At 43.5% G+C, this 13,696-nt stretch overlaps 1 protein-coding gene across 1 annotated transcript in view; it reads left to right on the top strand.

Annotated features, from left to right (window-relative positions):
* COL5A2 (collagen type V alpha 2 chain) overlaps positions 1-13,426 on the top strand; it is a 197,335-nt gene extending 183,909 nt beyond the window's left edge. Inside the window, exons 51-54 of the mRNA XM_081194216.1 lie at positions 3,029-3,320; positions 6,029-6,216; positions 6,810-7,049; positions 9,744-13,426. Coding sequence (XP_081050342.1) covers positions 3,029-3,320; positions 6,029-6,216; positions 6,810-7,049; positions 9,744-9,890 — 867 coding nt within the window. The 3' untranslated portion in view covers positions 9,891-13,426. The remainder of the gene's footprint in view (positions 1-3,028; positions 3,321-6,028; positions 6,217-6,809; positions 7,050-9,743) is intronic.
* The last annotated feature ends 270 nt before the right edge of the window (positions 13,427-13,696 follow it).

Below are 13,696 nucleotides of genomic sequence, written 5' to 3'. Positions count from 1 at the left end.
GTTTGCACAAAAGAAAATGGAGGAACTGAGAAAAGGTAGAGGGGAAGAGGAAGGTTTCAAAGAAAAAGATGGATTGTTGTACAGGAGAGGGGTGCTGTATGTACCTGCAGGTGAATTAAGAGGTAAAGTGTTGAGGCAACATCATGATAACCCGACTGCAGGACATTTTGGTAGAGAAAAGACCCTGTATCAGATCACACGGCAGTTCTGGTGGCCAAAGTTGAGGGAGGAAGTAACACAATATGTAAGAGGTTGTGAAGTATGTCAACGAGCCAAGGCACCCAGAGCAGCTCCCGCAGGGTTGTTGCAACCTATGCCCACGCCGGGAAGGCCTTGGGATGTGGTGTCTATGGATTTTATAACGGATCTACCGTCATCGCATAGGCAAACAGTGATCTTTGTGGTGGTTGACATGCTAACCAAGATGGCACATTTCATACCATGTACCAAAATTCCGACCGCACAGGAAACTGCAAAGATGTTTTTAGATAATATTTTTAGGTTGCATGGTATGCCATCACAAATCATTTCAGATAGAGGGGCCCAATTTACATCACAATTTTGGAAGAGGTTAATGCAGTTACTAGATGTGGAGCTAAGCCTCACGTCTGCGAGACACCCGCAAACCAATGGGGAAGCTGAAAGAACGAATGCAACACTACAACAATATCTGAGGTGTTATGCTGGTTATCAGCAGAGCGGGTGGTTAGAGAAGTTGAGTCTAGCAGAGTTTGCATATAATAATGCAATGCATGTGTCTACGGGCAGAGCCCCATTTGTGGCAAACTATGGCTTGCACCCAAGGGCATTCCCAGGTCAAGAGGAGCAGTTAGCAGTACCAGCAGCAGAACAAATGATAGAGGAGTTGAGGTGCATTCATGAGATATTGAAAGAGGATTTGGAAGAAGCTAAAGAGGCTTACAAGAAAGCTGCAGACAGGCACAGGCGAGTTGGGGAAGAAATCCAAGTAGGGAGCTGGGTATGGCTGTCTACCAAGGGACTACCAATACGAGGGAGGTGTAAAAAGCTAGAACCAAGGAGATTGGGACCTTTCCAAGTAAAGGCTCAAATTAACCCAGTCGCTTTCAAACTTCATTTGCCTGAAAATATGAGAATACACCCTGTATTTCATAGATCTTTATTGTCAGTGTTTGTACCAGCGCATAAGTATCAAAGTTCAAGGGAACCACCTCCTTTTCCCACCATGATGGGGGAAGAGGAGACCGAAGTGGAAGAGATATTAGACTCAAGAATAAGTAGGAGGAAATTACAGTATTTGGTTGCATGGAAAGGGTTAGATGAGTCTGAGAACTCATGGGAACCAGCAGAAAAAATTAACGTTCCAGAATTGCAGAGAGAATTTCATAGAAAATATCCCCACAAGCCAAAACCCCATAACTGGCATCTTCATGAAATTTTTGAAGAGACAGATAGCGAGGAAGAAGAGTTCATAGGGTTCGGTCATTCAGAAACAGAGAAGAGCGAGGAGGAGGAAGGGGGGCTTAGGGGAGGGGGTGATGTCAGGGAAGAGTTAGAGTTAGAAGATTCCAGTTTCTCAGAGGGAGAAAGCATTCCCCAAGGGGGGGAGGAGAGCAGTGAATTGAAGAGAAGAGAGCAACAGGGAGGGACCGGCTGTTCCCAGGAAAGGCAAGGGTTAAGTTCTAGCTCAGATTCGGAGGAGGGGAGATACAGGCCAGCTCTAGCCAGGAGGTTAGAAAAAAGAGCGGGAAAACGAAGGGAAGGGCGCCTTCGCCATTTTGAGAGTGGCTGGTCATGGAGAAGCAGAGCTCAGAAGGTATCTGAAAGAAGTGACTCTGAGGAATAATAGTTAAGAACCGTTTATAAGAATGTTTTGTTAATACGCAATAAAAAGTTTTATAAAAGAACAAGAAGCGTTTGTGTGGTGATCTGAAGAGGACAACGACCAGTCCTGACAACGTTTTTATTATTTATTTATTTATTCTTATTTATTTATGTCAAAAGAAAAAAAGAAAAACGGAAATTAGATTGATTTCAACAGTGTTTAACAGCAGTGTGTTGAAATTAGATTGATTAGCACCAGATGAAATGAGATTGATTTGTTACAAACTGCTTTGAGTGCTTATGGCAGAAAAGTGAGTTCATTAATTGACAGCACAATCTTCTACATGCCCGGTCAACTCTTTGAGTTTAATGGGACTTATTCCCAGGTAAGTGTTCACTGCACATTGTATAGCAGTCTTTCCCGACCTGCTGTTCCCCAGACGTCTGGGGCTACAACTTCCATCGCCCCAGGCAGCATGGCCATGTTGCGTAGGATTAGATGGTCTTCAGACCAATCATCCTGTGCCAAAGTATTTGTCCAGTTGTTGCTCAGCTGTAACTGTAGTGTTTTCTTGCTGAGACAATGCAATCATTCCTCCTCCATTACTCGCAAATCCATTGCAGTTGGGCATGTCAGATCAACACACCCAGGTGTTGTTTAGCAACTTAGCTATAATAATAATAGTAATAATTTATTATATATACCCCGCCCATCTGGCTGGGTTTCCCCAGCCACTCTGGGCGGCTTCCAAAAGAATATTAAAATACTATAATACATCAAACATTAAAAGCTTCCCTAAACAGGGCTGCCTTCAGATGTCTTCTAAAAGTCTGGTAGTTGTTGTTCTCTTTGACATCTGGTGGGAGGGCGTTCCACAGGGAGGGCGCCACTACCGAGAAGGCCCTCTGCCTGGTTCCCTGTAACCTCACCTCTCTCAGTGAGGGAACCGCCAGAAGGCCCTTGGTGCTGGACCTCATTGTTTGGGTAGAATGATGGGGGTGGAGACGCTCCTTCAGGTATACTGGACCGAGGCTGTTTAGGGCTTTAAAGGTCAGCACCAGCACTTTGAATTGTGCTCGGAAACGTACTAGGAGCCAATGTAGGTCTTTCAAGACCGGTGTTATGTGGTCTCAGCGGCTAGAATGCTGTCCCTTCATAGTTTGTGCCCCAGGCATTTCACTGAGTCATCAGGAGTCTGGTCTCTCTCCCTACTTTTACCTTTAGGGTCCACCAGGTGATCCAGGTCCGCCAGGTCCCCCTGGTCCTCCAGGCCATCTCACTGCTGCACTTGGGGACATCATGGGACATTATGACGATATGATGCACGATCCACTGCCGGAATTCACAGAAGACGAAGCTGCCCCAGATGACAACAATAAAACAGACCCGGGAGTCCATGCCACACTGAAGTCGCTGAGCAGTCAGATTGAAACAATGCGTAGCCCTGATGGATCTAAGAAACATCCAGCCCGCACCTGTGATGACCTGAGGCTGTGTCATCCATCCAAGAAGAGTGGTACGTGTTTGTTTGTCTATGTATGTATGTATGTATGTATGTCAGCTGTCAGAGTCACTGTTGATGAAGGCAAATATAATAATAATATAATAATAATTTATTATTTATACCCCGCCCATCTGGCTGGGTTTCCCCAGTGATATTTCAGTCCATAACTGTGCCTTGTTATATTATTATTATTATTATTATTATTATTATTATTATTATTATTATTATTATTATTATTATTACTATTACTATTATTTATCTGGCTGGGTTTCTCCAGCCACTCTGGGCAGCTTCCAACAGAATATTAAAATACAATAACCTATTAAACATTAAAAGCTTCCCTAAAGAGGGCTGCCTTCAGATGTCTTCTAAAAGTCTGGTAGTTGTTTTTCTCTTTGGCATCTGGTGGGAGGGCATTGCACAGGGCGGGTGCCACTACTGAGAAGGCCCTCTGCCTGGTTCCCTGTAACTTGGCTTCTCTCAGCAAGGGAACCGCCAGAAGGCCCTCGGAGCTGGACTTCAGTATCCGGGTAGAACGATGGGGGAGGAGACACTCCTTCAGGTATACAGGACCAAGGCCGTTTAGGGCTTTAAAGGTCACCACCAACACTTTGAATTGTGCTCAGAAATGTACTGGGAGCCAGTGTAGGTCTTTCAAGACCGGTGTTATATGGTCTCGGCGGCCGCTCCCAGTCACCAGTCTAGCTGCCGCATGTATCAACTGATGTAGACTTAAAACTTCTGCAGTCTGCCACAGCACTGAATGGTCTTAGGTCTTAGAAGCACCACCATAGCAATGTCTATCTGCTATGTAGCAGCTGATCCTCTTTCTCTTTACCCTACATGTTCAGTACATCTGTGTCAGAGTGTAGAAGAAACTGGGTTTTAATTAGCCTTTCATATGGGAGCCATAACATAAGAAAATGTGGTGATCCGCAATGAGGAAGCAAGCCAGAATTGTGGTCCATAAGACAAGAATGTCTAAGAATTGCTAGAGCAGATGAGAACAGCAAAAATTGCAGTTCGCTTCATATCTCTTCATCTAAAAACAAAAAACCCTCAACAATATCTGCTGGAGTGATTTAACACAGTTTCCAAGAAAAATGATTTCCCCTTGAACTTATCAACACAAATTAAGAAAAACTGGTTAACCGTGATGGAGTTATCAGATATTTCAGCCAAATCTCTTGCAACCTCCTAGAGCAGAGCTTTTCAAACTTTTCATGTTGGTGACATACTTTTTAGACATGCATCATTTCACAACACAGTAATTCCGTTTTACTGGCAAACTGGAGGTAAACTAACCCCTTTCCAGCGACACACCTACACACTGCAGCCGACACAGTAACATGTCACAACACACAGTTTGGAAAGCTCTGTCCTAGAGTCTTCAGAGTGGAATAAGCTTATAAGAATGAATAAATATAATAAAATGACCTGGCTCATGACTTCCCTTCCACTGCCAGATGGGAGGGGAGAGGTGACTCTCACCAATTCTTCTTCCCCACTGCAAGCCTTCGAACCCTACGAAAATCTGTTTCCTTGGACTGTGGCAGCCTCTGGAACAGTGGAAGGAGCTGAAAAATTCAAGAGTCTTCCATGGGTGGAAAGAACCTTTGAGTTTGTGGGAGACTGAATTGAGATCCAAGCCCATAAATATTAAACTTTATGCAGCCGTATTCAAATATCACCTGAAAAGGTCTGGAGGTTCTCATCCTGAAGCAAAGTTCTTAACCTGAAGCACTATTTCTGGGTTAGCAGAGTCTGTAACCTGAAGTGTATGTAACTCGAGGTACCACTGTACACCTTTAGGTGCCAGGCAAAAACATTCCTTTTTAACCAGGCCTTTGGTTGACCTGATCAACATCCCATACCCTTTTAAAATGTGGTTCTTTTTTTGGGTGGGGGCTATTATTGGGTTATTGCTTTTATTTTTATTTTATATACAGTGGTGCTTCGGTTACAGACGCTTCAGGTTACAGACTCCGCTAACCCAGAAACAGTACCTCAGATTAAGAACTTTACCTCAGGATGAGAACAGAAATCGTGCAGCAGCAGCGGGAGGCCCCATTAGCTAAAGTGGTACCTCAGGTTAAGAACAGTTTCAGGTTAAGAACGGACCTCCAGAACAAATTAAGTTCTTAACCCGAGGTACCACTGTACTGTGATCTTTTTATGTGAACTGCCCTGAGACCACCAGGTATAGGGTGGTATATAAATTCAATTAATAATAAAAATAAAAATAAAACGGCAACATGGTTTATAACACCAATTTAACCTGTCCCGAGATTGAAGTGCTGGCAACGTGAATGTAGTGTTTGAGGATTAGTTCAATTGTTCTCAGGTTTTTGTATATGGAGCTTTTTCCCTTCCTTCCGCTGACTGATGAATTCTCTTTCCACCCCTTCTCTAAAGATGTCCCATATTCATTTGTTACATTACCACTGCATGACTCATTTTTGAATGGATGATATTGAACCAGAAGAATTGTAGTATGGTCCTATGCATACTTACTTGGAAACAAGTCCTACTTTGTTCAGTGGTGTTTACTTCCAGACGTCTACGCGTTTGCTTGTTGCCTTACAAAACTGGTTTACTCCATTGTACACTTTTACTGGAAGAAACCTGTGTGCGATAATTATGACCTAGTCACTGGACCTTACCTGGACCAGTAATTGCTGGTTTGTCTTGCTTTAAACTTTCCTGTTTGATCTTTGCAGGAGAATATTGGATTGATCCTAATCAGGGTTGTGTGGAAGATGCTATCAAAGTATTCTGCAATTTGGAAACAGGAGAATCGTGTATACCTGCCAACCCAGCTAGCATCCCACGTAAAACGTGGTGGACCAGTAGATCATCTGACCTAAAGCCCGTATGGTATGGACTTGATATGAATAGAGGTTCACAGGTAATTAAAGTTACTTTTTTTGGGGGGGGTATTCACCTCATCGTTGTCTTTTGGAGGTTTTTAGAAATGTAATCCATAATGAAAATAGTATTATAAATCTAGGTGAGTTGAAAAATATAAGCACATTTAGTTATTAATATGTCTGGTTTTTAATATATCATTTATTTTATGTATTAGATTGATTATTGGCAATTTGGCAGCCAAAGCTCTCAGTTTTGCTTGCGAATTAGAATGACAAAAGCAATTTTGTAATGTACAGGAGTAACAAATTGCAGCAAAGCAGAATCAAATGCCAGCATAAAAACACACCTCACCTTAGAGGCCACCATGGATAAATGTCTTCTCCTGGGCCACCACACCTTCCCAAACTTCTGAGAGCAGTAGAACTACTAAGAGGTCCTCCTCTGCCAATTTCAGCACCCAAGAAGGAGGGGAGGAAGGAGACAGTCTTTCAGATATTAAATTAAAATTCCTTATACTGTGTAGCAAGCTGTTTCAGTTATACTTCAACTGAATTGCATGGATTTAGGGGAGAAGAGGAGATATTATCTAGAGTTGTGTAAATGAGTTTTCACTTCTTCATACCTCTGCAGTTTGTCTACGGAGATAGTGAGTCACCCAACACTGCTGTCACTCAAATGACTTTCCTCCGTTTGCTGTCCAAAGAAGCTTCTCAGAATATCACCTACCTTTGCAAGAACAGCATAGGGTACATGGATGACCAAGCCAAGAACCTGAAGAAAGCTGTGGTCCTGAAGGCAGCTAATGACCTTGAGATTAAAGCTGAAGGAAACAGCCGCTTTAGATACACTGTCCTTCAAGACAGCTGCAGCGTAAGTTGGCGGGTTTCTTTGTTTTGCATTTTCAGCACTGGGCATTCATAATGAGACATGAAGCAAAACAGGATTTTACTACAAGCTTCTCTCAGCAAGAGAATATCCCCGCAGCATTGGGTTTTGAAATCAGAATTTACAATGCAGGGGGGGGGGGAATGATACCACAACCAGTTGCACTGTGTAATTTCCAGTCACAGTGAAGGCCCTGTGCAATTGGTCATCACAGCCAGATGGCAGTTGAGTGGAAGGGAAAGCTCAACATACCTTGGACAGTCACAATGATGCTACACACACCAAAGGCCCATAGCAGCTTCTATATACGGTATGAACTGGCAATTTTATCTGCCTGCCAAGAGCCAGCTAAATATAGGAACACAGGGAGCAGCTTTATACAAAGTCAGTCCTTTCCTTCATCTAGCTCAGTACAGTCATACCTTGGAAGTCAAACGGGATCCGTTCTGGAAGTCCAGTTGACTTCCAAAACATTCAGAAACCAAAGTGTGGCTTCTGATTGGCTGCTGGAAGTTCCTGCAGCCAATCGGAAGCTGTGGAAGCCCCGTCAGACGATCAGCTTCCAAAAATAGTTTGCAAACCGGAGCAGTCACTTCCGGGTTTGTGGCGTTCGGGAGCCAAAACGTCCGAGAACTAAGCTGTTCGAAACCAAGATACGACTGTATCGTTTACACTGACCGGCAATTTCAGAAAATTGTCTCCCTCTCCCCCAGGGATTTAATCCCCCAGGGATTAAACCTTTTGGGGGCAAAGTGCTCTGTCACTGAGCTATAGTCAGGGCTGTTTTCCAGCTGGGACTCACTGGAACTCAGTTCCGGCACCCCTTAGGTGGGTGCCGTTGCCATTCTAAGAGAACAAGGGAGGCGCTCATGGTGAATTGCGTGGCAAGTCCCCCTCCCCCCTTGGAAAATAAATACACAGGACGCGGTATATTAAGGTTAATGGGCTTAAAAGGCCACAACTTTATTGATTGCACGAATTGAGCGGTATTGGCTTAGGCATTGGTCCTATCAACTAACCGGCTTCAGCCTAATTGCATGAAGGCTGGTAAGGGTTAACCACCAGTGGGGGGGGGGTCCTGCTGATGTACATCAACAAGGAGCTCCCCTAGGGTCACCGCTCGGGGGGGGGGGGTGCCTTAGGCCCACACCTCCATAGGCTTCGGACAGGGCAAGGCCCCCCAGAATCCTTTACCGGACTACCCTTTGCTTTGGGGGAAGGTGATGGCGCTTCCTTCCCCCCTCATTTGCATAACAATACCCCTACCAATGCCTACGACCAACCGAAGTTCATAGCAATGTCAAAGAGCTAAACCTAAGGGTGGGCGGGGTGGGAAACCGGAGCAGCTGGAGCGGAGAAGAGAGGAAAATCATCGGGTACGCCGGCCCTAAGTAGCCCAGGCCACGCCTCCCTGGCCAGCCGATTGGCTGATCGGGGAGATGACGCGCCCGAGGATTCCCTCATTCTCGCGGGGGCTGTGAGTCAGCCCCCACGTGCGTGGGGAGGGCGTGGGCCCGCAACCCCACCTCCTCTCCAGTTCGGAAGTGGCTTTCTGGCACCTCTTTTTCTACAGTCCTTCTTTTGTTGCCGGTGTGTTGTAGCGGCTCTTCTGCACAAACCAGGCTGTCCTTTAACATAGCATATAATCACACAGGCTTTTGTGTACGCTAAATAGCAGGCACTCCTTTTGGGACACGTCTTCTCAGTTATAAGCTCGGGACGTGTGTATCAGATTGTAGCCCACCTCGGTTGTCGGAGGCCGGATTTAGCTACTGTGAACTACAGATAAGTAGTGATTGTAATAACTAAGGAGGGCTATGTGCAACAGACTGGAGCTGGTCATAAGAAGAGTCTGCTGGATCAGGCCAAAGGCTCATCTAGTCCAGTATCCTGTTCCCACAGTGGCCAACCAGATGCCTGCAGTGAAACCCTCAAGGAGAACAATCTCCCCTCCTAAGGTTCCCAACAACTGGTATTCAGAAGCTTTGCTGCCTTCAGCTGTGGAGGCAGATCATAATCAAGATGGCTAGCAGCCATTGATAGCCATATTGTCCGGGAATGTGTCCAATTCTTTTTTAAAGCCAGACAAGTTAATGGTTGTCACTGTCTCCTGTGCAAGCAAGCTCCATAGTTTAACTATGCGCTGTGCAAAGAAGTGCTTTCTTTTTTTCCTTCCTTTCCTGAATCTTCACTGCATCCAGCATAGGAAAAGGTAAAGGACCCTTGACCATTAGGTCCAGTCGTGACCGACTTTGGTGTTGCGGCGCTCATCTCGCATTATTGGCCGAGGGAGCCGGTGTACAGCTTATGGGTCATGTGGCCAGCATGACTAAGCCGCTTCTGGCGAACCAGAGCAGTGCACGGAAACGCCGTTTACCTTCCCGCCAGAGCGGTATCTATTTATCTACTTGCACTTAGACGTGCTTTCGAACTGCTAGGTTGGCAGGAGCAGGGACCGAGCAATGGGAGCTCACCCCGTCGCAGGGATTCGAACCGCCAACCTTCCGATCAGCAAGTCCTAGGCTCTGTGGTTTAACCCACAGTGCCACCCGCATCCCTTGCACCCAGCATAGCACATGTTTGTTGGCTAAGTAGGCTTAGTTTTCTTCTTGGTTTGCAGAGGATCTGACCAATAGCCTCAAGTCATTTCCCTCCTCTCTTGTTTTCCTTCTCTTGCAGAAACGCAATGGGAACGTGGGCAGCACCGTCTTCGAATACAAAACACAGAATGTGGCACGCTTACCTATAGTCGACATTGCTCCAGTGGACATTGGAAGTGCAGACCAAGAGTTTGGAATAGAGATTGGGCCAGTTTGTTTTGTGTAGTAAAAAAAGGAAAGAAAGAAAAAACAATAAATAAATAAAAAGGGGGGGAAAACATACATATTCACAAGCATTGGGAAACAACAGCAACAAAACACAAGAATTTAGACTGAGTGAAGTTAATCCTGAGACTCTTGAAATAATGGCTGATATTGGAATCAGCATTGTATATAACAGTTCTTTCTAATTCCCTGGCCTGCTTTAGGTTATTTATTTTACTGCCTTACACACCTTCAGTCTTAATTGTCCCAAGTCAACTTTTTTAATGAAGTAATAGGACTTTAGAAGGACAAATGACCACCCTTTGATGCAAAAATAGCTAACATGTTTCTTAATTAAAAACAAAAGAAAAACATCACCGTCATTATTATTTATACATGGGGTTTCTGCTCAGTTTAAAATGGGTGCAATTCACATGAAGCAAGTACTCTAAACAGATGGGTATATATAAGACGGTCAATTGTCCACCAAGTTAAAACTCACTACTGCACCAGTGAGGCGTTGTAGATTATGACACTGATATTTTTTTTTTAAGAAGCCAGTACACCAATAACTGGTTAGTTACTTCAAATTAATATGTGAAATTGACCCCTGCCCTGAACCACCTATTGGCCTTTACTGATCCCTTAGATTAGCCAAGTCACAGTGCTGTCGTCAAGGAAGAAAAGTCAAATTATCCCTTCTATGTAACTCTTAAAGGTACAGAGGCCCTCTCAGGCTCCAGACACAGGGACCCCTAAGGCCACTGGCCCACCATCTCCAAAGCTCCCTTACCTTTCCATTTCTTTCTTGCTAATAGTACAAAACCACTCCTGTCCTCTTTGCCCTGTGTGAGGTTTCCTCATGTCCCACTTTCTACTTGGACTTCCGTCATTCAACTTCATGACTTTACCACAACTCATTTCCTCAACTCCCTGGTTTTCAGTCCATCTCATTTGCTGTTTAGCTCCCCCCCACCACCACTATCAATTCTGCACCTGGGTTTGGTAACTCAAGGAAATTCACTATCTCCTGAGGCCCACTTAGCTTTCCAGTTTGGGGTCACTTTGCTTTAGCATATAGCTCCTCCTGTCCCTCCAGCTCATGTGAGGGATTCCCCCAGCCAATCTGAGATTTCACTTTCGTCACGAAACTTGGAATGTTCAGAATATTCTTTGGGCAATTTCACACTGTAGAATGTTCTTGAACATCAAGGTAGCTCAATGAAACATTGCCAAGAGATTTTACTAACAGCGTTGCCACCAATTCCTCCAGTGAATCGCACCATGAATTGTAAAGGTGTGGTATACTCTCCGCAAACAGAACATCATTGCTTCAGCTTTGCTCCCAATTTCAGTAGCCAACCATAGTAGGTATTCAATACACATTTGGAAGTGTTTTGGGACAAGGTTAATGTCTATTTAACTGATATTAACTTTCCGCGCTAATTTCCTTGTCTCTTTAGTTTATGCCCTTCTGAAACAGCATAGAAAATAGGCAAAAGGTGTGAGAGTCTGGAGTTTCCAAATGTTTAAATGCAAATCTGATGCATCCAATTGGCAAAGGTCATTGGAAGCTTGCCAACCGTTCATCAGATGCTTTCTTACCACAATGATATTACAAAGGCTCGCTTCTTTTGCATTTTTGTCTCACTTCCATGATGTAAGTAGGGGGAATTAATGTCAGAGTCTATCCTTAGTGCAACAAAGGACTTAAGTTTCCATGAGCTCGTGGGCAACGTTCTTAAGCTAAGCCATTTCAAACTTTTGGAAAAATTTGAATCTGTGAAACAGCATTCTCTCTGCTTTTGTTTGACCCCTGATCAGATACGATCCAAAAGAAGAGTTATGCATGCAGTAGAGATCAGCACTGGATGCAGCTGAAACTCTGCTTCCTGATTTCGAGGCAGCGGCTCCTACTGCGAAATAAACAAGCTGCTGTAAAGCTAAGCAGTGATTTGTCAACTGCTGCAGCAAAATCGGGAACACAAAGCTGTGTACCACCATTTGCCAGTGTGTATAGACATCCCTTTCAGTCCTGGCCACCATTTGTGAACCATCAAGCACTCTGATGAAGGTTATCCTCTGGGATCATAGGGAATAATGCATATCGTGCGTTTATGTACTCTGACACAGTGAAGAGAGCTGAAGTAGATGGTGTACACATTCCTTATGGCTCGAATTCTACAAAATTTAAGAACAACACGTGCTACCTAATGTAGTTAGCTAAATGCATAATTCCAATTACTGTTAATAAGTCGACGGTTTGGTAATGTTTTACCCCCAAAGTCTCCAATTCAAAATCAGTGGTTGGGATTGGGGCAGTGATTGGTGGTTGGTTGCCTGTCTAATGAGCAACCCCCAATGGGAAATTACCTCTTCTAAGTTATAGTCAGTGGATAGAGTTTTGTTGCATTGTGGTCAATATCAAAACTCCCGAATGACTTCATGACATCGGGATTTCCCTACTGCCTCTAGTGTATTGCCCAGTTATGTGTGTTGTCATGTATTCCCATATATTAACCCCAAAACCAAGTATTAATATAAATTACTGTTGCTGAGATACACTTTCGCTTAACAACTGGTCATGCATCACCGGAAACTCTGACTTAACTGCCTTGATCAATCAGGGCAAGCAAATGGTCCATCATTTCTTAGCATGAGCTACCTCATCTCTAGAAACTGGGATGCATTTAATAATCTAGTGTTTGTTCTAGATACAACAAGGTGCTATGCTTCTGTTATAATTCCAAGAATGGATATAGGCAGGGCAATATAAGGCAGGGCAATATAATATAATATAAAAGTAAAATGGTTTTGTTTTTTTAATTAAAAAAGGGAATGGTGCTAAAATGGTGTCTGTAAAATCCTGAGAAAATAAAAGACTGTTGCCATCAACTTATTTTTTTTGGTAGAATTTAGTATTAGTTTTCTGGTGTCTGGGAGAAAATGTTATTCTGTGCATTTTTCTCCCTTATGGTTATACCATATACAGAATGCTGTGTACATCAGCATATCTTTTTTACACAGAGCATGTGGATACAGAGGTCCGTTCCTTTCTTGAAAAATTATGCTCTCTCGTTTCTTGTTTTGTTTCTTTTGAAAATAAACACACACAAAAAGAAAGAAAAGCCATACGCATAGCTTTATTCATGTATCTTTGCAAAACATTTAATTAAATACAAGTTTCTTGTTGAGTAGTGGCTTCCTTTGTCTATAAGAGTCCTTCTCACAATATCTATTTCTGGTGGAAGAAAACAGGATTGTATTGTATTTGTGTATGTGTGTGTAATAAGTGTGTGTGATAAGTGAGCGTGCACTATGCTGCCTGTGATTCTTTTTTTTTTAATGTAGCACCCAAAGTATTTTATAAATTAAATTATAAAGGGGAATTTTTTTTAGTTATATATGTTTATGACAGTGCTTAAAAACTAAAGGCAAGCAATCTGAATGATTGCCATTGAATGCAAATCTGGAAACTCAGGATTTGACAACTCTGGCTTTGGAACTCTGGAAATTCAATTTTTAAAAATTGTTGCTGAATAAAATATTGTGATAAAATCAGTGTGTCAGTTTAAATTACATGGAATATATCAGGAAAGACACATGAACATCTCCTGAAGTTTGAGAAGGGGGAAATTTTTTAATTAGGTTCACATTTAAAGGCAACCCTTCCCAGTGCCATTTTTCTAGAAAAAGAGGTGCTGGAACTCGCCATGAACACTTCCCAATGGCAATGGCACCCACCTGAGAGGTGCCGGAACTGAGTTCCTGTGAATTCTCCCTAAAGCCCTGACCCTAACTTGCATGTCCCAAAACAATATGCGAACC

Source organism: Podarcis bocagei (genome assembly GCF_964188305.1).
Source record: "Podarcis bocagei genome assembly, chromosome: 1".
Classification (NCBI taxonomy): Eukaryota; Metazoa; Chordata; class Lepidosauria; order Squamata; family Lacertidae; genus Podarcis; species Podarcis bocagei.
The sequence above is the reverse complement of the archived record's forward strand: the minus strand, read 5'-3'. Positions and strand labels throughout refer to the sequence as shown.